The sequence below is a fragment of the Salvelinus sp. IW2-2015 genome, linkage group LG19, assembly GCF_002910315.2.
Source record: "Salvelinus sp. IW2-2015 linkage group LG19, ASM291031v2, whole genome shotgun sequence".
Taxonomy (NCBI): Eukaryota; Metazoa; Chordata; class Actinopteri; order Salmoniformes; family Salmonidae; genus Salvelinus; species Salvelinus sp. IW2-2015.
The window spans coordinates 18,380,450-18,402,773 of NC_036859.1; the positions used below are offsets into that span (position 1 = coordinate 18,380,450).

Sequence of the window (22,324 nt, forward strand, 5' to 3'; positions counted from 1 at the left end):
TTCAGTATGTCAGCTCTTTAACCATGTCATGTTTGTGTCCCCAAGAGGACAACAGCTGTGTCCCTAGCCAAAGCAACTCCAAAACTCTAGCAGTCCCTTTCCAAAACTCCCTAATCACAGTCATGCTTAGGGGACATTAGTCTCATTATTCACTAAGGCACTGGAAGATGCAGAATATGTCAGTATATCATTTGACTTTGGCCAGTGGCTGGGTTTTTATTGAAGGACAGACTAATATCAGACAACATTAAAGGGAAATGGACACACTGGAGAGGATTAAGAAGCTGAATTTAAAATCTTAATAAAATAAATGTTTAGTTAACTGTGCATTTCTAATATTATAAATAAGAAAAAGTAATCCAATCGACAAACATCACATCAGCCCTTCTGATTTTAGCTTCAGTGGTTAAAAAATAAATAAATAAAACAAATATCACAGGCTTGAGATTCAAAAACAAACATTGTGTTTATTGTTTTCTACTGCTTTTGAGATCACCAAAATGTACGGTGTATGCTAAAATCCAACAATAACGGCAGACAAAATGAGGGGCAAGAAATATTTTATCAAGTCTTGACAGCCAACAAGGATATAAGAGACGAACAGAAAACACCCCAGAAATGATGGGGAGAAAAAAAACACTTGATATCATCTGCCATTTACAACATTAACTTCTTTTTCACAGGAAGAGACACCGTCTCTGTCACCATTCAACCTGCAGCCCTCTCCCCAAACGCTGTAWAATACCTAGCGGAAGCCAGCAGGGTGTGAAATGGTGTTTTGAAATAAATGAAACCGACTATGAAACAGTGCAGTTGGGAGATATTGCTATGTCAAGCTGACAGGCAAGGCCCGGAATGAAGCAAAAAAGTTATTATCCCAAAGAAGAGCAAAGCTGGATTAAATATAACCCATGATGCCTATAGCACTGAGACTCTTTCTCCGTCAGCGGCTCCATTATTGACAGAAGAGGAGGGCAAAGCATCATGGGAAATCAATCTCAGTGTCTTCATTCAAAACTCACATCGTAAACTCAGTTCCGAGTATGTACCATACAAATTATATGTTTTATATTGAGTGTACCACAATATAAAACAAATGTTATGCTGAAAATCTTCTACTTTGTGATCTGAGTCACGGCACTGAATGAAGTACAATTTATAGTATTTAATGATGCCATATTAATTAATGTATGTAGTCTTTGGTTATTGATGATCCAAATAAAGTGTTTAAGGAAGCAGAATCCCAAAAGACTCCTTTAGCTTTACAGCTCTAGTGGTGACATGTCACAGGAGAAGACTTTGGGTCATTGGCATAGTGATATAATGCATAGGACATTTAAAGCTAAGAGACACATTGTAAGCCTTGTACGTTTTTAAGGTGGACTCCTATCCTGGGGTTAAACAGGTCCTGAGGACCGCCAGACAATGATATGTGAGAGACACGGGACAACGGGTGTTGAGGTGGTAGAGGTAGAGAGAGGTGGATGGAGGGTTGATATAAGAGAGGGGATAGGTTTTTTGAGAGGAAGGAGAGGACCTAGTCTGTGCAGTTGGCGAGGTTGGGGGAAGGGTGAGTGTCATGGATGAAAGACCTGTATGGAAAGTGAACCTCTCTTAATGCTTTGTCCCTACTCATCTTAGCCTCAGACAAACCTCTGGATCTCCTGAGACAAAGAGGACTGAGCTCCGTAGAGCAATTATTGTCCTGGATGAGACAACACACAGTCGGCCAAAAACGTTTGACTAAAGTTGATGTATTTTCTTACTAATGGAATGGGAGGCATTACTACCAAAACAATTTTGCGACTTTTTTGTAACATGCTAAAAATCTATATGGCAAATAATCTATGTCATCGCCATAATAGATCTGATAGCAGTGTTCGGTATTGGTCAGTGGTTCCCCCTTCTGGTGAATGATCAGACATGTTTAAAAAGGCTTTCCACATTCACATCTGTAGTGTGGCTGTTTGTGCTGACTTGTCCTGACTATCCATTTGAAGGAAATAAACTTGATGCAACTTTTACATAGAAAATATATGGTGTTTATTTGTATTATCAAAAGATAGACTAGTCCTCCTTGATTTTTGAGAGCAAGGATCCCGAAGATGAGTGGGTAAGGTCAGAATGAGGCAGAGATGTTTGAGGACTACAACGACATAAAACAAAATGGATTTAGTTCTTAGATCTTGCAATACTGTAATATATATGTACCACTAAGGTCTATGAGGTGCATTAATAGGCTTACCTGAGAAAGGGACCAATAGACCTTCTGCGTTGGTTGGACACCTCCAGTTGTGGAAATCTAAGAGAATTTATTAGAGATGCACAGTAAGTACAGGTAAGTACTTCAGACAATAAAAACCCAGAGAGACAACTGAACTGTAAACAGCATGGGTCAACACTACCTTATGACAGTTGGTCGGGAACTTAGAACTTACTCGGAGGAGGCAGGCGTAGAGATAGATCTCCGCCTAGCCATGGGGCTCTTGGCAGGGCTGAGAACACTGGCACACACTGCAGAATAAACATAACAGACAGGTCAGTGTACTGTATGACACTTAAGGCTGGCTCCAAGCATTAGCGGTCACTTGGGGCGCCTGGCCGCTAGGGAGAGCACGACCCCAAAAATGTATAAATACATTTAAAAAACACTATGTTTTTTGGAACTCAGTCGGGGTCTCAACTTACTGTTGCGAGTTAGAATAGCAGAATACGCAAATTTGAAATTTGGTTGTGTACGAGCAGTTTTTCTCTTATTTTGTCAGCCACTGACAGTCACTCAATTAGCCGTGTCAGCTAACAATTTTGGATTGGTAAGTTAGTCTAGCCAGTTATCTAAAATTGTAGTAACCATGGCCGAATACCRACAGGGCACGCAGGGCACGTACCCAGGGGCCCTGACCTCCAGGGGGCCCCCATTGATTTTGTTAGTCACTCTCACTCAGATATAATGAACATGGTATAAGTCATGGCAAAATGGAATTGCAGGAAATAAACTATTTTTCTTAGGGCCCTCAAAAGGCTAGAACCGCCCCTCACAATGCAACACATAACCCACAGTATTGCACAATTATGGGCGAGGGAAATTTCTTACATTCTAGTCTGGTTTGAGGGAGGACCAGATTGAGACCATCATGCACAGTAAACCTAAGGGTGGTGTAATCGTCTGTGGACAGAGATAGAGGAACATCTCATTGAACTTTGAAAAACAGATTATACCAAACACACCACTGCATACTTTCCACTGCGTTACGTAAGCCTAGCTCTATAAGGGTTCATCATTTTATATGAGGAACTGTGTTGAAATAACATCCCTCAGGACTCACCCGTCATGGACATGGTAGTTTGTACCTTCCGGTACCAGTCAGAGTTGAAGGGATGGAGGTAGTCATGAAGCTCTGTGGAGTCTTCTTTCGTAGAATTATCTCCGACTACACCTTTTTTTACCTTTTGGCTACAGAATCTGCAAGGCAAGCACAGTCATCATCGGATAGTACAAGATCCCTTGGTAAGGAAAGACTTTTGACTTTAGTCATAATTTATCAGTCCTGTGGGCAAAAGGTTGGGAGAGTTTTAGAAGGTGCTGGGCACACTTGGGATGAGGTGTTGCCCACGCACTCACTTTTTCCAGCAGAAGATGAGGTTAGGGAAGACAGCCATGATGGCTTCATGGAAGAGCCCTCGGTCCACCTTGCCCATGGCAAAGGCCTGCTGGATGGAATCCCTGGCACTTTCTGCTATGTTAACCTGTAAAATAAGACAATGAGGACACACTATCAGATACCGGTAGATCAGAATCATGAGATGGATAAAGTATTTAAAATTATGAAATTATAAAAATATCCAACTGGAGTCTATGTTCTCATGAGTTTTGAATTTAATATCAGCCACCTTGAATTGTAATGTAAAGAGCAAGCTTAATATCTCACACATGTTATCACTCAGCTCTAATATGTTAAGACTGTTCTTGTGGGAGGTCAGGGGGGCCGGGAGGGGTGAGATACAGTCAGTGGATGAGTTAGTTAGAAACCATACCCTCAGTCTGGGAGAGATCTCTGACTTGAGAAAGAGCTTGATGATCATCTCTGCTTTCTGGTGTAGCAGAGCATTGTCATTCTCCCCATACATGCCCGCGGACGCCATCATAGTGCCCGAGTCTGCCATGTTCCTGAAACTAATACAGCACCACAGCAGACACACAAATATAGTTCCTTTGTTAGTTAATGATGCATTTCAGGTGAGTAGGCAAACCAGAAAAACATCCCATCCAGTAACTAAATCACAAATGCTCTCAATATTCAGTTTAGGAAATTATAATAGATTAATCAAAAGTCACCTCTCTGTCTCCAGGTAGAACGACAGATCGTTGACAAGGAACTCGACTGTTATCAGTTTGTGGTTGATGACTCGCCTCTTCAAGTGGGACGAGTCTACCTCCTCCGAGCACAGGTCAACGGATTCAATTTGCCGGCTCCCCATTGATGGCATGTACTCTGAGAAACGTAAAGTTATGAATGTATCCTGAAGGAACCAGTACCATCGGCTGAGAACCCAATGGGGGGCAGCTGTAAACTGGGTTCTTGAGAGCTAACTGTGAACTGCAGAGTAAATAGTGGCATCCAAGCTATAAAACCTCACCAAAGTGTGGGGTAATGCCCAGCTCACCTCCACACAGATATCACTAACAGTCAATCCCTTAAATGACGCCCACTACACCGCATAGTATTCCACTAGAAAACTCCTGCTTCTTGCTGCTATATGCCAGCGAGATAGCCTCCATACTCCTGTGGAAGAGATGTTGCTAAAAAAGCTTTCCCGCGGACTGGACAGACAAAAAAGCTGGTCACACTAGCGCAGGAGCGTCATGCAGCCCAATAATCTGAGGGAGTACAAAATACGTGAGAATGGCTGGTAGGTGGTCCGGAGGGGGGCGAGTAAGTTGGAGAATTTAGAATTTTTTAAACACCTGAAACAGCTTTTTGCTGCAATCTATAGCCATAATCATTATGCTTAATTATATGTAAAAGAATATGTCGATTTTTCTGCATATCTAAGCATACCTCTTGAACTGTCTGTAACCTCCAGACCACTGTTTGTTTTTTAAGAAACTAAATATGGTTCTCCGCATCTCTGCTAAAATCTTGGTAAACAATTGAAAAGAATGCGAGTCTTATTCAGTACATTTAGGTATTGCTTGCTATTCTAAAGTCTACCAACCTTGCCAGCAGGCATGCCAGCTAAGATAGTTAGACAAGCTAGCTACTCTAACTTGAATGACAGCCTGAAATGTCTTCTTGGTAGCTAGTTATGAGGTTGGGAGATTGGGAACCTACTGTATCTGGGCTAGCTAAAGCCAACTTCATACAAATGTGGCTAGTAGTATTACAAAAATAAATGAATAAAAATGAACAAGACAGATCTGAGGGGGCACGTGCCCCTGTGCCCCTTATAGGCATGACGCCACCGGACTAGGACAGTGTTTCCAAACTAGATTTTTATTTTTATTAAAAAATATATATATATGTTTATTTTTTTTATTTAACTAGGCATCAGGAACCTATGTGGGGTCACCTGATTTGAAAATGGAGTAGCACGAGAGAAACTCTGAAATAAAATTAAAACAAAAGTACTCAGGCTGATCTGTTATAGACTACCATAGCCCCAATCATTTTTAAAAACAATGGCCATTGATTAAATCACTTTTTTAACATGGTGGCATCGCGGTCCAAATAAGTTTGGGGAAAAGGGAGAAGCTAGAAGGGGATAGCTAGCTGAGTACGTAAAGAGTCACGGATCATGCATGGGAAAACGCAATGCGCTTAGCCGAAGCTAAAGCCATGAGTAGGGAAGCATCTACACTTTCAAAGTGGAGAATGAACGACCCTGAACAAAAAAGTTCCTGTGGAAACATAAAAAATGCCCACAATAGAACAGAGTTCAAATGCACACCATTTAAATGCACACAATCCTTCCATGGAGCATGCCTGGGCAGAGGAAGAAAGTAAAATGAATGGGGGCAAGAAAAGTGAATTGTTTCGTTCTCCAGAAAAGGGCACCAATGAAAGAAGTGATAACTGGGGTAGCAATAGATATAAACATTGACCAGCTGAGGGCAAAGATTCCCGGTGTATGTGATGCTTGTCGTTTGATGCGACGCAGACAGGGTGGCGAGAGCGGGGAAACAGAAGAGTCATTGTCTGTTCTTTTGAGTTTTGAAGTTGAGTGTTTGACTGACAAAGTGAAGTTAGGATATATAAGTTATCCTGTACGAGCGTATGTGCCGAATACATTACGAAGTTACAGGTGTCAAACTTATGGACATGTGGCAGCAGTGTGTAGGAGGGAGGGTCCAATGTGTGAGAAATGTGCAGAAGGGCATGAGACAAAGGAATGTGAAGTATTGGGGAAAGTAGTGGAATGTGTTAATTGTAGGGGTGCCCATGGAGCTGGGGATCAGAAATGTCCCGTGCAAGAGAGGCAGGTTGAGGTTTCCAGGGTTAGAGTAGTGCAGAAGTTGTCATATGCTGAGGCAGTGAAGAAAGTAGAGGATGATGGGTTAAGGGGGAGGAGTGGTGAGAGTAGTAGAGATATACCAGTACAGAGGGATAGGCCAAAAAGTGAATTAAGTTTCAGTAAATTTGGATTTTTAGCAATGGTTATTTATTGTACTGCAGGGATGGATCGGAAGTCTCTGAAAATTGAGGTTGTGGTGGCAGCTGCAGAGAGGCATTTGGGTGTGCGAGACTTGACAGCAGAAGAGTTACTGGATGTGTTAAGTGGTGATGTCCCATCCTTTCAGGGTGATGGCATGAGGTAGGAAAAAAATAATTTAATTAGTGGAGTAGGGGGGTGTTAATTGTATTTTATATAATTTTGAAATTAGTGAGTGTAGTGTTAGATGGTAGGGTATTTATTTCGTAATTTTTTCTTTTTCAAGTAAAGTATAAGGGAGTTGTACTCCAGTCTAGTAGGTGGCGATAATGCAACAAATTGGATGCCAACCGCCTTTAAACCTCATAGAAGACGCCTCATGCTGAATAATAGCAATACATTTGGAGGTAAAGCTCCGGCCATCCAGACCCCAACTCTCTCAACCCGGTCTCAGAGAATTTTGTAATATTCTGTATCTAAATACGAGACACTCCATTTAGTATGATGTTACATTTGGTATGGTTGGGGTGAGCATATAACGCGAATGTCTATCAACCCAAAGGTTGCGAGTTTGAATCTCATCACGGACAATTTGATCTAATTTGCTACTTTTCACCTACTTACTACTTTTGATCTACTCTGCGTGTTAGCTAACCTTTCCTCAAACCGTACCCCTTTTAGCTAACCCTTCCACTAACACTTAACCCTCACCCCTTGCCTAGCTGACGTTAGCGAGCAAGCGGCTACCTATTAGCCACCTAGCTAGAATTCGTAACATAAAATACGAATTGGGTGATGGACATCCACAAATTAATACATACCATACGAAAGATATACTAAATGGATTGTCCCTGATTTACATACAGAATAATACGAAATGCCCTGAGACCAACAGAACCCCCTCCCCCACTGTGCCCGAGACGATAAGCGTGTAGTGGGGGTGCCCACGGATCTCCGCCCAACAAGCGAATGATATCCGAGAACCATTGCTTCTTGGGCCATTGGGGAACAAGAACCAACGACTACAGGAGGAAATGCGTAGAGTTTGTGCTTGGCCACTGATGCACTCGTTTATCCACTATGAGCCAATGTTAGGAGGGAGAGACCCTCCTTGTCGTTAGAGTGCCAGAACACCACCATGTTACTAACGTTACGTGGGCGACGGAGGATAAAATGCTGTTGAAAGACACCCATAGTCTAGCCCTAATAACATCAGCTACATCACGAGTAAAATACTGGAATGGTTAAGCTAAACAGGGGAACTTACTTAGAGAGAAGTCTTGCCAGTTGTGTCTGAGGTAGCCCTCAAACTTGCTTCTGGTCAGAATGTCCTTCATGGCATGTCGGAATTTACAGATGCTTTTGATGAACCTGGAGAAGACGCTCCACACATGTTTCTATAAGAAAAGGAGGAACGAATTTTGTGATAACAGAATAGTTAACCTTATAGAAATATAGACGATACGTGCCACATTAGGAATTGAGGGCAGTAGTAGATTCAAAGTTTGAACATATGTCCCAGCTAGCACAGATTCATCTAACTCTGTCGGTATTCGGCTATGGTAAAGTGGTGACCACTCACTAGTTTGTTTGTAAGGACGACGGTTCTTGTGCTGGTGTCAGTAATATTGGTACAAGGAGGAAAGGAATCTTGATACTTTTTGAACCTGCAGAAGTATAAGGTCCACAATAAATACACATTTAAAAAAAAATGATTCATATTTTTTGGCGGTACATTCTAGAATGAATCCATATTTGGAGTAATAGTTTAGAAAAACATTGTTGTATAGAACATCCTACTGTTTTGCTACACTGCTGCTGCACCATACATAATAAATTATACAACATTTTTACTTTGTACAAAAGAGCACACCACAATTTTGTCCAACAAAATAACATCTGTGTCCATTAAACCTTAATGCTTTGAAGCCGTGCAGTAAAACATCTGTTGGAAAATATGCATGTTTTATGGACATGTTATGATCCAACTACACATTGTAAAAGGCAGGTGTCCTGCACACTGCAGATAGAGTCTAAAGATAGCAAAAATTCCCAGACATACATGTGGTGAGTAGTATTAATAAGAAGAGGTATTTAAAATGAACTCATAATATAATAAACTGCTGTAATAAATAAGTTGGGATCACTTATCAAGGTTCAGTACCAGGTTGCCTCCAGAGATTTGATAACCAGATCCTGAGCTGCAAAAATTATGTCGGGAGAAACATATCTCATCTTGGGGATCTGAGAGATGAGGTTGGCGCTGCACTGAAGATAATCCTCTACAATGACAGACAGACGGTGATTTAAATTATGTTTGTTAATAATATGCTGGGTTTAGTGTGTGGAAAGGCAGACGTGATTTACGGTCTCAAGCAGCCGCAAGGGCCACCAGAGGGTGCTATTAGAGGTCAAACGACGGCAGGATTAATAGCGCCCTCTGGCTGACCTTGGGACTGGGTCTCAAGGGGAAGGTACTGTAGGCAGGCAGCTGATGGGATTAAAAGGCTTTCTTCATTAGCTGTGATAGCAGTTGATAAAAGGCTGCTATTTAGCCGTAAGCAGCAGATTTGTGATATATAGGCAATAGGGCTTACTTTCTTCATTCTTGACTTGGCGTTCATAAAAGACACCGGGGACTTCCAAGCCGAGAATTAAGAAAGTATTGTCAAGTAAGGGTTGGTCGAAAATCTGCTTCTTAGGCTATGGCTAAATAGCATCCTGTTATAAACGGCTTTCATGGCTAAAGATGAAAGACGTTTGACTTTAGTCCCATCAGCTAGTAGGCAGACAGGAGGCAAAGGATAAGGTGTAAAAAGTGTGGGTTTTATTAACAAAATGGTAGAAGTGGTAGCAGAGGTAGACCTACATAATAATAGCCCCAAAAATATGCGCAAGCACTTAGCCTACAAAAACAAACAATGTGGACAGTCATATGCTTTCCCCTTACAAACTCAATATAGGCCTACTAAATGAGGATTTGGTTGGTAGGAAACAGGCTATGGGCACTGTCAAGACAAAATGCAGCCTAACCACATACAGATATTCTCCCCTTCAGAGCATACAGATCACTGGTAAAGCCAGGTAGAAATACCTTGAGCCCAATCCCTGTGMAAAACCATTGCATCAACAAGCAGGGGTGCACATAACAAATTAACTGGTTGAAACCTAATTTACAAGCTGAAGACGACACAAATGTGCAGAAGTAGACTAGCATAACACCACATCATATTCACAGGCCTTTTTCAATCTAACCTGTATACATTTTTAATATGAGAGATCTCATTAAACAAATAATAAATTGACAAAATGACAGAGCCCTTGGGAAAAGGGGTTGCGTGCTTCTGAATCAAATGAGGGTGTACGCAGAGAGGATGTGTGGAGTGGAGCTCAGTGAAGCAGCAACAACCACGTGATAAACACAAAAATAAATGCACAAACTGAAAGAAAATAATTTCACTGGAGCTACACAGATAACTGGAAAACTTGTTGGCAATAAAGACTATTTAGCTGTTGTTGGCTACACTTGTTTAAAAACAGTGGGTTAACTGTTGTTGGCAATGAAGAGTATTGAGCAGTTGTAGGCTACACTAACCTGGACTTAGGGGAAGGCGTAACATAGTTAACATAAATGCTGGACACTCCAATTAGTATATTTTACGAATTGCAATTCGTACAATATGTTACGAATTTGCAAAACTTGTATATACGTTACAAATTCCAATTTGTTGTGGCTAAAGTTAGCTAAGTGGCTTACGCTAGCTAGGGTTAAGGTTAGGAGTTAGGTTAAATGGTTAAGCAAAGGTTAGCTAACATGCTAAGTTGTTGCAAAGTGGCTAAAAAGTAGTTGCAAAATTTGTAATTAGCTAAAATGGTAAAGTTGTCTGTGATGAGATTCGAACACGCAACCTTAGTTTTTGCCTTAAGTAACCTTCTGTCTTATGTAACCATACCAAACATAACATATCATACTAATTTGAGTGTCACGGATTTACATTTACTTTGTTACATCTAATCTAGTAGACCAGGCTGGCTACACATGTTTAAAAGGAGTAGGCTAACTACTGTGGTATGCGCATATCATAACTAGGCTAACTCGAGCGCACATACTGTACAGGAGAGTGTGGCTTTGATTTAAGTTGAGCGCCGAGTGTGATGCATATAGTGACATAACATTACCTACTGTATATCTGAAACAAAGTCAATCTGATTATTCATTAACCTATAAGGCAGGGAAATAGTTTCCTTCTTAGAGGACAAATTAGTCTATTATAATCTATTCAGTGTAGTTACTAGCGTCTGCTCGTCTGAGGAAGCGGGACACGATGCTGTTGATCTTGGTCTTCTGGAGGAGGCTGTCGACGTGCCGCAGTTTGTCCACCTCGTGGTAGAAGTTCAGAGCTCCGTGAGCATCATAGGCCCTTAGGTAACGCTTGAAGAAGTCCAGGTTGGTGGGACTTCTCATCACCTCCTCTAAAAACCTTGGTCTCATGGATGGTTTTTCGGCAAAGCTGTGGTCCTTGTCCTTCATCAGGTGGAATGACTTCTTAGGACTGGATGTCACCACTGGCTTCTTTGTCTCTTCTGAAGGACACATTTTATTGTTATGTTTCATTGACTTATTAATCATTGAAGGTGATAGGAAAAGTTTGAATGTAATTTGTATCATACCTTGTACTGGCTTCCAGCCATAGTAGAGTCTATGAGTTTTACTGATTGCCTCCACAGCCACCTTGGGGTACTTCTCAGCCAGGGTTTCAAATGGAAGGTCATAAAGATCTGAGACGTGAGGAGAAAAATACATGCCTCTATTTTACACCAAATGGTGAGAGGAGGACAACTCTTGTCTGTAGAGTATAGTACTTATTCTACAACCAGTTAGTTCTTACTGGTCTTTCTGTAGTGCAGGTGAACAGAGCCTCCTGTCCTGACGTCCTCTAGGGGCAGCAGGGCCCAGGTCTCCTCAGTGAGAGGCTCAGCGCAGGCCTGACAGAGGGCCAAAGCCTCCCTCATCCTCCTCACCTGCTGCTCTGGCGCAGTGAAAGCACTGGAGGGCGCTGTAGCTCTATGACTCACTTTCCCCTTGACCTCATTCTGAGTGAACTGAGAGAAAACGATGGAGCGAGGAGTAAAACTACAGTTCCACTATACTAATAATCAGATTAGAAAATAGTTGGTTACCAGATAGAAGAGAAGGACTTTGTCTTCTTCATCCAGAAATGCATTGTAGGTGGGACCCAGAATCTGCTCAAATGGAAAGAGGGAAAACTGTACTGACACTGAATACATGACTTTGTAATCAAGGAGTGAGAAGTATAAATAATAAACCGACTTTCCATGTTCTCACTTTGCTGTCCACCACATACTGCAGTCAAAAAAGGTTTAACACCCACCTGGCATAATTCCTGCTTGGCCGTGTAGATCCAGGGCATCACATTGCCAGAGGGGAGGAGGTTTATGAGGTGGCAGACGGTGGATTTGGTCAGGTAGGTGGTGCACCACTCACCCTCAGGGCGACTAACACACTGCCACGCATCACTCAAGTACACAGCCATGATCTTTCTAGCCAGCACCTGTCTCAGAGCCTTGGAGGGGCCATCTTCCATCTTGAGCAGGAGGTTGAGGAAGCCATCCAGCTCCTGCCACAGTCCCAGGTGGTGCAGCATGACCCCCTGGCCACTGACCCTCAGGAAATTCTCATAGGGACCCCCAGCAAGAGCATCAGCGGACAGGGCCAGGGAGAGGTGCTCATCGTAGTGTAGTGTTCCCCAGACCGGTCTGGAAGGAGGAGCGGGAGTAGGGGTGACAGGGGTGGTGGTGATGGAGGGAAGGTGGCAGATGGGGGTCTCCATACAGGCGTGAGGGGGGATGATGGGGTCAGTGCTGCTGCTGTCCAGACTGGACAGGCTCTTGGATGGGAGTATGGGCACGACAGGGCCAGTTCTGGGCCCAAGACTAGCAGAGCTCACTTTTCTGAGGAGAGGAGTACTGGTACTTCTCTTTGAGCTCCCACTTCCTCCTCTCTTGCTTCTGCCCTCCCTTTTGCCATTGCCCCCATGTGTCTTGTCACCACCAACCACAATCTCCTCCCCATGCCTGCTCATGTAGTGCACTATATTGGTACACTCTCCCTGGTCTCCGTCCCCGGCCATGGGCAACCACTGCTGCATGGCCGGCCCATCAGGCATCCCTGCTGCCCCAACCCTAAGTCCTGTCCCAGGCCTCTGATGGGCCCTCCACAGCAGCCTCTTCCTGACTTTGGAGCAGTAGGTCCGGGTCACTGTAGGGCCCTCTGATGGTGGCGAGCCCAAACTCCACCCCAGTGGGTCAAGCAGAGCCGGGTTCTCTACCAGGGTGAGGTTAGAGGCAATGTCCTCGTACTCTTTGACGATGGAGGCACACTCTTTCAGTTTGGTGATGGAGAGCTTACAGGAGCAGAGGTACTGGGGCAGCCAGTAGGACTGAAGACGGCATAAGGCTTTGGACCTCATCTCATACAGAATCTGATCCATCCCACCAGGGTCACTCCCTGAGAAGATCTTCAACAAACCCTCTGAGGAGAACCATGGTATCAAAAGAGGTAACATGGTGGTTAATAGTGTGTCATGGTGGTACAGATGGTGACATGGCATGACATAATGGTGCTTACATACCGTGAAACACGTTTAAACTATGTACTGTATAGTATCCATGTTTACTTTGTTGGTATACAATCCACAAGCCTACTATAATATCGCCATTTAACAACAATATGTCACAAAATGCAATATACAGCTGAAGTCGGAAGTTTACATACACTTAGGTTGGAGTCCTTAAAACTAGTTTTTCAACCACTCCACAAATGTCTTGTTAAACAAACTATAGTTTTGGCAAGTCGGTTAGGACATCTACTTTGTGCATGACACAAGTCATTTTCCAACAATTGTTTACAGACAGATTATTTCACGTATCATTCACCGTATCACAATTCCAGTGGGTCAGAAGTTTACATACACTAAGTTGACTGTGCCTTTAAACTGCTTGGAAAATTCCAGAAAATTATGTCATGGCTTTAGAAGCTTCTGATAGGCTAATTGACATCATTTGAGTCAATTGGAGGTGTACCTGTGGATGTATTTCAAGGCCTAACTTCCAACTCAGTGCCTCTTTTCTTGACATCATGGGAAAATTCTAAAGAAAAAAGCCAAGACCTCAGAAAAATTGTAGACCTCCACAAGTCTGGTTCATCCTTGGGAGCAATTTCCAAATGCCTGAAGGTACCACGTTCATCTGTACAAACAATAGTACGCGAGTATAAACACCATGGGACCACGCAGCCGTCATACTGCTCAGGAAGAAGACGCGTTCTGTCTCCTAGAGATGAACGTACTTTTGGTTGAAAATTGCAAATCTATCCAGAACAACAGCAAAGGACCTTGTGAAGATGCTGGAGGAAACCGGTACAAAAGTATCTATATCCACAGTAAAACGAGTCCTATATCGACATAACCTGAAAGGCCACTCAGCAAGGAAGAAGCCACTGCTCCCACACCGCCATAAAAAAGCCAGACTACGGTTTGCAAAGCACATGGGGACAAAGATTGTACTTTTTGGAGAAATGTCCTCTGGTCTGATGAAACAAAAATAGAACTGTTTGGCCATAATTACCATCGTTATGTTTGGAGGAAAAAGGGGGAGGCTTGCAAGCCGAAGAACACCATCCCAACCGTGAAGCACAGAGATGGCAGAATCATGTTTGTGGGGTGCTTGGCTGCAGGAGGGACTGGTGCACTTCACAAAATAGATGGCATCATGAGGTAGGAAAATTATGTGATATATTGAAGCAAACATCTCAAAACATCAGTCAGGAAGTTAAAGCTTGGTCACAAATGGGTCTTCCAAATGGACAATGACCCCAAGCATACTTCCAAAGTTGTGGCAAAATGGCTTAAGGACAACAAAGTCAAGGTATTGGAGTGGCCATCACAAAGCCCTGACCTCAATCCTATAGAAAATTTGTGGGCAGAACTGAAAAATTGTGTGTGAGCAAGGAGGCCTACAAACCTGACTCAGTTACACCAGCTCTGCCAGGAATGGGCCAAAATTCACCCAACTTATTGTGGGAAGCTTGTGGAAGGCTACCCAAAACGTTTGACCCAAGTTAAACAATTTAAAGGCAATGCTACCAAATACTAATTGAGTGTATGTCTGCCCCTCCCTTGTCCCTCCCTCTCAACTTCTGACCCACTGGGAATGTGATGAAAGAAATAAAAGCTGAAATAAATCATTCTATTATTCTGAGATTTAACATTCTTAAAAGAAAGTGTTGGCTAAGGTGTATATGAACTTCTGACTTCAACTGTACATAAACAGTAGGCTAACCCCTGTATGCGTCCCAAATGGCACCCTATTCCCTATAGTGTACTACTTTTGGCAAGTGCTCATAGGGCTCTGGTCAAAAGTCATATACAGTAAAGGGAATAGGGTGATATTTTGAACGAAGGCCCTCCTGTGTTACCAGAGGGGATGCGACAGGTGTTCATGATGCTGGAGCCCTCAGTGAGGTGGACAGCTTTGATGACAGTAAGCAGGGCCTGGTAGCGGTTCCTCTGGCTCCCATCCTGCTGCCAGTGTATCTGCAGGAGACGCTCCACTTTCACAAAGAACGTCACCAACTCCTCTCCTTCAGGTACACAAGACGCACGTGCATACACACACACACACACACACTGAGGACGGAGGAGTAACATTCGTTGAGGGCGGAGACTAATCGATTGTAGGGGGATTTTGGGGGCCAACCCAGATAACCAAGCTCGACGACGACCCAGATGTCATATCCTCACACATATTTGCTTACAATAATATCATGAGTAACCTGCTTAATTGGTCACACATAACTTAAAATGGTATACTCTAAAGTATACAAGTGTTTTTCAGCTTTATCTGTGCCTTAGATCACACAGGAAACGGATTTCTCAGAGGGCTCAACTCATGACAATCCAATCTTAAACTGTCTGAACATCTCTCACTCTGTTCCCAAAGTAGCAAATGTCTCATTGTTCTCATTGTTCAATTGAAAGTTGTATCAGTTTCATAGCAACCAACATATGTACTGATGCATATACATAACTCAGAATGACTATATAATCTTGAGACTCAGAAGAATAATTTTAATTTGCGCCATTTGCCTTTTAGCCATGCTTTACCATCATACTATTGGCCTTGGCTTTTTCAGCCTCTGGCGCTATTAGCCTTTGCATTTTTACCTGTACCCTGAAAGCTCTGTATTAAAATGTTTACTTTTCCTCTTTAACCTTTTCAAAGTCAACTTGCTACTGCAAAATTCAGTCTACAACTCACACAAAACCAAATGCCACACTTTGTGGTTGAAACAAACAAAGGCCACTGATTACATAGCTTACATTTCAGTAACTTCCTATCTCAGGGGTATTATGAAATTACATTTCTCATTTTCAAGGCCATAAAATATATTTAAGTAGTTTCTTAAATCTAAATAATCTCAGAGACAATAAAAAGACGTACCACGAGTGCCTTTGACAAAAGAACAGAAGCGCCTCATCCCTCTCACACTGCCCAGGCATCTCTTCAGCAGCCACTGGTCTGCAAATGTCCACTTCAGCACCTCTGAGAAGGGAATAGCACAATGGACAGATGAGAAGAAGACTAGAATAAAACAGAATTACATAGCATCCTGCCCCTCCCTTGTCCCTCCCTCTCATATACTGCACACTGGTCACAACACATACTCTGATCAATACATTTGGTCTATGCCTATATATTATCTCAATGCTTCAAATTGTTTGCTAATACTTAATACAGCCTGGCCTACTATTACGGGGTGTACTATTACATTGTCTAAGGCTTTATTGACAGCTGTATAGTCTTTCTCTGGATGGAAACGAATATTAAAGCGTATTCACCTCCATCATCCCTGTATTGATTTTGCCTAACATTCTCTTAACCAGAAAAAAAGCACACTCTTGCACAACAATCCATTCAACCGATCTACTTCAAACACTGAAATTGCTGTTTGATGTATTTAAGTCTTGACCTTTAGCTTGGCATGACGAAAACTGCAGGAACTCTTTACACAAGGAGTAGTAGTTATACAGCTCTGTCTGTTTGAAGTAAACAAACCGATGCACGTTCAGCCATACAAGGAATCCGCCTCTTCTCACATCCTACAATACCAATGAATGACAAGCTAGTCAGTAGCAATTTGACTTATCAGCTTGAATGTGGTAATCTTGTTGAACATTTGATTGTTTTGTATACCAAAATTAGTGTGAGTAATTCACTAACTTTTCTAATATGCCTTGGTTACCTGGATGCGTGGAATTTCAGGACAAAGGTACCACTTGTTTTCGGATAGAACACATAACGGAGTCTGACCAAACACCTAGGCCAAGATAAACATTATAGAAATTAGTGTATCCAAGATATAAAGAATCTACAAAAGTGTTGATTAACAAGAAATCCGTACATACTGGCAAATTCAGAAATGTATTGAAGAAATCCACAAAAACGTCATCCTTGAAAAAGTCTGCAAGCGCTTTATCACATTGTCCTCCTAGAAATAGACCATAGACAAAAGTCTGTTCATAAATTATGAACTTTCATTTGAAATTCAAATGTTGTTTCTTATCCAAATGAGCATTCATAGAGTAAAGCCATACATCAGTCATAGCCACCTACCTGTTCTTGGTGTCATTTGAGTTGTGTACCCTCGCATCTTAAACTTCCAAAAGACATCCCTTTTGTCTGATCAATGGCGTTCTGATAAAATGATGTAGTTGTCTATATATAGATGACAACAGGCCTATAGGGACACCATGACATTTTTTTTAAGTCTTGCATTCTTGAAGTGATGTCATAGATGTCAAAAGTTCCAAATGTATCATTGTTGGGTGAAATTGGAATGTTTTGTYTTGACACCAACTCACACTTTGTACTCACCTTCCACTCTCTCTCTCCTCATGAAAAACCAATACCTCAATGCCAAAGAGATTATGTAGCTTGTCCTGCTACTCTACAGTGAACATATGATATATCATATGATATGATATACTGTATACCACAGGAGGCGGGTGGCACCTTAATTAGGGAGGAGGGGCTCGTGGTAATGGCTGGAGCGGAATTAGTGGAAGGATATTAACAAAATCAAACACTTGGTTTCCATGTGTTTGATGCCATTCCATTCGCTATGTTCCAGACATTATTATGAGCTGTTCTCCCTTCAGCAGCCTCCTGTGATATATACCATTATATATTGCACCCTTTCTCTAATCCCCATCACTATTATTATTATTTATTAGAATAATTATAATCGTTTTTACTGTTATTGTTGTCATTATCTCACGTCATTTTAGCAACGGTGGCTTTGTCATTCATGCTAATAAAGCTTATCTCAATCTAAATCTGAATCTGATATGGGCTACTCCCGAACAATACTGTACATAAATGAACATCCTGTAGTATGTCATTGTGCGGAACTCTGATTTGATCAATTTTCCAGAAACGATAAATGTGTACCTACAAATATTAATGTGAATAATTTCTATAGCATACCAAGGTTCTTCATCAAGTGTATTATTTTCTAAGATGAAGAAATAGTTCAACAATATGTAATTGGTATTTAATTGTAGGAAATTATAGGCCTTGACTTCTAGTTCATCTGAGTACATTAATACACAATATTTAAAAAAAATTACCACGGGGCGGCGTTTGGAATATAGCTGCCGCCAGCCAGCGCATCTTTTCTGATGAGAGGCTTTTTGACTGCGTTTTATTTTCCCTGAGATGGAATTTAGTGCTATGTTTTTTAAATTGTACCCATTAAATCTAGATTGCCTTTAAATATGCATATATTTCCAGACATTTTAGTAATTACTGTAAAGTTAAAGCTTTCTGCTCTTTGTAATGGTGTAGGAAGGGCATTAGATACAATGGGTTCCGTACTTGATACATTGTAGCGGTCTCACAAAATGTCACGCAATGCTTTTTAACTATAGTAGAGGGCGTTGCGCCTCGAACCCCGTCCAATGTTCGAGCTTCGTGTGCTTCAACCGCCTTGGAATACACACATATTTTTTCTCTGACCAATCATAGACGCCGAGCTACAGCTCTCACGTTATAAATTAAACCGAAACATGAGTTAGAGTCTAAAGAATGAGAGAACAACTATCGGAACATTTTTCAACATTACATTGGACCTGCCAGTCCTTTCGTTTTTATTTCTATTTTCTACAGGTAATTTACTCCCTCTTTCCTTATGATAAACTGTCTGTCTACCCTTATTTGACCTATTCTATTGTAGCCTAGTTATTTCCGCGTTCCAGATAAGTAGAAGGCACCTTTTTGTTTTGTTTCCAATTGGGACACTTTGTCCTTTCATTGGAAATGGTTGTCTTTAGTCAGATTTAGTGAAGTTTGTGGTGTCTTTGCTGGTTTATTGACTTCCTCTCTATAATGTAGTGTTAGGTTAATTGTGCTGTAAATTGATGTAGGAAGTGTCTGATGCAATAGCGTCGCCATGACTCCAGTGGGTGTGGGGTGTGGGGGGTATTCTGGGAATGACACAACAGGTTGGTGTCGTTGATGGTCGTAAAGGAGGATGATAAAATGTTGTTGGGAAATGGGTTTATTAACTAGTATAACATGGATTATGTTGATCTATCGCCTACCAATCCAGGAATGGTCATCTGATTAAGACGCTGTGATCAATATGGCAGAAATGTGTATTTTTGTCAGATTTGCTCTACTTGGACCATCTGTTTTGACTCTTGCCATGGATTTCAATGAAAGAAAATGCTTAAGATGTGTCTTCGCATGCATTCTTTGATTAGTTCTGGAACAATGAGCAATCCTGTCTGAGTTAGCTGTTATGCAACACATCTTCCAATTGTGGTCAACGAGGTGGCGGCTTTGACGTGTAAACTCATCATATCGGTTGACGTTTTTGTATCTCCCAGGTGTTTTATAACAAATAATATGGCTACGTCCTCCAGCGCAGAACTGAGTAAGCCTGTCAAACAGCAGTACATGGACCTCCCTCAGGGAGACAAAGTCCAAATCATGTATGTCTGGATCGATGGAACCGGAGAGGGACTCCGCTGTAAAACCAGAACGCTGGATTCGGAGCCCAAGTCCATCGAAGGTAAGCAATGGTTGTTGTCCGCTGTAAAACCAGAACGCTGGATTCGGAGCCCAAGTCCATCGAAGGTAAGCAATGGTTGTTGGTTGACATTTGACGTAAAGTTCCAGGGGGTTTATGAATTTTGTTGCCTAGCCTACCTAGTTGTTGAGTGACTTGAGTAAACTAACTCCTTCTTTGCCTTAATTCTGTAGAACTGCCAGAATGGAACTTTGATGGCTCTAGCACCTACCAGTCTGAGGGCTCAAACAGTGATATGTATTTGATTCCTTCTGCAATGTTCAGAGATCCTTTCCGCAAAGACCCCAACAAACTGGTCCTGTGTGAAGTGCTGAAGTACAACCGCAAACCTGCAGGTAACTTCTAAATCTTGGTGTGCATCTGTTTAGCTAAGCTTTTTAAATCCATTTTTACTTCAGTGTCTAATATAGGTAAATTCTTTGCACAGAAACCAACCTTCGTTTGACGTGTAATAAAGTCATGGACATGGTTGAGAACCAGGTCCCTTGGTTTGGCATGGAGCAAGAGTACACCATTTTGGGCACTGATGGACACCCATTCGGCTGGCCCAACAACGGCTTCCCTGGCCCACAAGGTAAAGACTGTTCTTAGTGGTCTTTGACTGACCATGTAAACTTCTTCCTCGGATGCATTACTTTGAATGTGGCGGTTACTATTCTTGAACTAACCCTGTCCTTATGTGTACAGGTCCCTATTACTGTGGAGTGGGATCTGACAAGGCCTACGGTAGAGATATTGTGGAAGCCCACTACAGAGCCTGCCTGTATGCTGGGGTCATGATCTGTGGAACCAATGCTGAAGTCATGCCTGCACAGGTAAGCACAATTTTATGTATTATTATTTTTTTTGCTTGTCTAATGGCTGATCCTATGCAATGAGACTTATGTACGTGAACACTGTTTTTGTCTTTCTAGTGGGAGTTCCAGGTTGGCCCTTGTGAAGGCATCAGCATGGGTGATCACCTTTGGGCAGCTAGGTTCATTCTCCACCGGGTGTGTGAGGACTTTGGTGTGGTGGCCTCATTTGACCCCAAGCCCATCCCTGGAAACTGGAACGGAGCTGGATGCCACACCAATTTCAGCACAAAAGAGATGAGGGAAGAGGGTGGGTTGAAGTGAGTACTGGATCATATGAAGATGCATTCATACTAGGTTTAATCAGTAGTCGTATTTATTCAATTGCACCCATCTGTATGCTTTTTGGATGTGGAGTAAACCCAGACTTATTAGAATGCTCTTAAGGCAAAGCAGATGGTGGTGACCACCTGTGAGCTTTTCTGTGATGAACTAATCTCGCCTTCTCTCTGCTCCAGGGCCATTGAGGAGTCCATTGAAAGACTGGGGAAGAGGCATAGCTACCACATCCGTGCCTATGACCCTAAAGGGGGACTTGACAATGCCCGTCGCCTCACCGGCCACCATGAAACCTCCAACATCCACGAGTTCTCTGCTGGTGTGGCCAACCGCGGTGCCAGCATCCGCATCCCTCGCACCGTGGGCCAGGAGAAGAAGGGCTACTTTGAGGACCGCCGCCCGTCTGCCAACTGTGACCCGTACGCCGTGACTGAGGCTATAATCCGCACCTGTTTGCTCAGCGAGGAAGGAGACGAACCTGTGGACTACTAGATCTAACTAGATCCACACCTCTGGACTGAATCCCCTTCGCCACCACCCTTCTCCATTCTCATTTTCTAAATGGCTGAAAAGTCCAACTAGTACTGTAGTTGTTGTCATTTCACTGAAATTATTCTAACCTTCTAAATGGCTTAAAGTTGGCTGGTCAACTTAACATGGAATTAAATCTGTTTAACATAAAAAAAACATTTCATGAAAGATGGTGGCTGATAGGGCATTGTCTTCCCCTTTCATTTGAGTCTTTTCTAGTGGGGAGTATTTAACTGTTTTTAAATCCCCATTTGATCTCTCGTTTCCTGCAGTCTATTGAACTGAAATAAACTAAAGCACATGTGGACACTGACGACTATGGCTGGGCGGCATGTGTAATTTTCTTAATAAAACCTATGGCTAGTTTGTGTACTTTATGCCCGTTGACCTGGATTTTTTTTAAACTCCCTTTATTTCAATGTTACTATGTAGGAAGTGTTTTTAAATGTCAACTTTCACATTTTACACTACTGGATCATGTTGTACTGTACATTCTTCAGACGTCTGGCTACAAATCCTGTCTTATCCATTTGGGTCCGTCTTACCATTTGTGGCGTTCCTGTGAGACTCATGAAGGAGTTTTATCCTTTGTCAACTGATTTCTTGTTCTGGCACATGATTTGGTAAAAGCTGAATATGCTGAACTTTTTATTTAAACTTTCATTTTTATCACAACTGACTTTGTTTCTTGTCTCAACCGGTTTACTGAAGGCCAACAACTGTGTTTAAACAGGCAGTCCAATTCTGAACACATCTTCCCCAACTAATTTGTCTTTTGACCAGTCACATCTAAGCTGCCTGTCAACACAGCCCATTTGGCATGTAGAACTAATGT

At 42.2% G+C, this 22,324-nt stretch overlaps 2 protein-coding genes across 3 annotated transcripts; one reads left to right on the forward strand and one right to left on the reverse strand.

Moving 5' to 3' along the window:
- Positions 1-371: 371 nt before the first annotated feature.
- On the reverse strand, positions 372-16,298 carry LOC111979643 (regulator of G-protein signaling protein-like). The gene is made up of 18 exons (XM_024010251.2): positions 16,174-16,298; positions 15,149-15,313; positions 12,045-13,204; positions 11,833-11,895; positions 11,541-11,754; positions 11,323-11,430; positions 10,945-11,235; positions 8,816-8,933; positions 8,234-8,318; positions 7,919-8,048; positions 4,337-4,493; positions 4,036-4,174; positions 3,623-3,747; positions 3,327-3,463; positions 3,095-3,166; positions 2,439-2,514; positions 2,246-2,302; positions 372-2,146 (listed from the first exon to the last, which is right to left on the reverse strand). Exons 1-18 carry the CDS (start codon positions 16,208-16,210, stop codon positions 2,068-2,070), a joined length of 3,213 nt encoding a protein of 1,070 aa, XP_023866019.2. The 5' UTR covers positions 16,211-16,298; the 3' UTR covers positions 372-2,067.
- Positions 16,299-18,809: 2,511 nt separating this feature from the next.
- On the forward strand, positions 18,810-21,866 carry LOC111979495 (glutamine synthetase-like). 2 transcript variants are annotated; one of them, XM_024010080.2, is made up of 7 exons: positions 18,810-18,900; positions 19,623-19,807; positions 19,999-20,160; positions 20,253-20,399; positions 20,513-20,640; positions 20,740-20,939; positions 21,138-21,866. In XM_024010080.2, exons 2-7 carry the CDS (start codon positions 19,642-19,644, stop codon positions 21,448-21,450), a joined length of 1,116 nt encoding a protein of 371 aa, XP_023865848.1. In that variant the 5' UTR covers positions 18,810-18,900; positions 19,623-19,641; the 3' UTR covers positions 21,451-21,866. The 2 variants fall into 2 exon arrangements, with proteins under 2 accessions (XP_023865848.1, XP_023865849.1); XM_024010081.2 differs by lacking the exon at positions 18,810-18,900 and having other exon boundaries at positions 19,790-19,872.
- Positions 21,867-22,324: the final 458 nt, after the last annotated feature.

What these genes read in the sequence shown, in the direction of transcription:
- LOC111979643 (XM_024010251.2), bottom strand. Translation starts at nt 16,210, where the DNA reads ATGAGGCGCTTCTGTTCTTTTGTCAAAGGCACTCGTG. An exon ending in TTTTGTCAAAGGCACTCGTG is followed by an intron (nt 15,314 to 16,173) that starts GTACGTCTTTTT and finishes GTGTACCTGAAG; the next exon opens with GAGAGGAGTTGGTGACGTTC. An exon ending in TTCTACCTGGAGACAGAGAG is followed by an intron (nt 4,175 to 4,336) that starts GTGACTTTTGAT and finishes GTGCTGTATTAG; the next exon opens with TTTCAGGAACATGGCAGACT.
- LOC111979495 (XM_024010080.2), top strand. Translation starts at nt 19,642, where the DNA reads ATGGCTACGTCCTCCAGCGCAGAACTGAGTAAGCCTGTCAAACAGCAG. An exon ending in CGGCTTCCCTGGCCCACAAG is followed by an intron (nt 20,400 to 20,512) that starts GTAAAGACTGTT and finishes TTATGTGTACAG; the next exon opens with GTCCCTATTACTGTGGAGTG. An exon ending in AGGGAAGAGGGTGGGTTGAA is followed by an intron (nt 20,940 to 21,137) that starts GTGAGTACTGGA and finishes TCTCTGCTCCAG; the next exon opens with GGCCATTGAGGAGTCCATTG.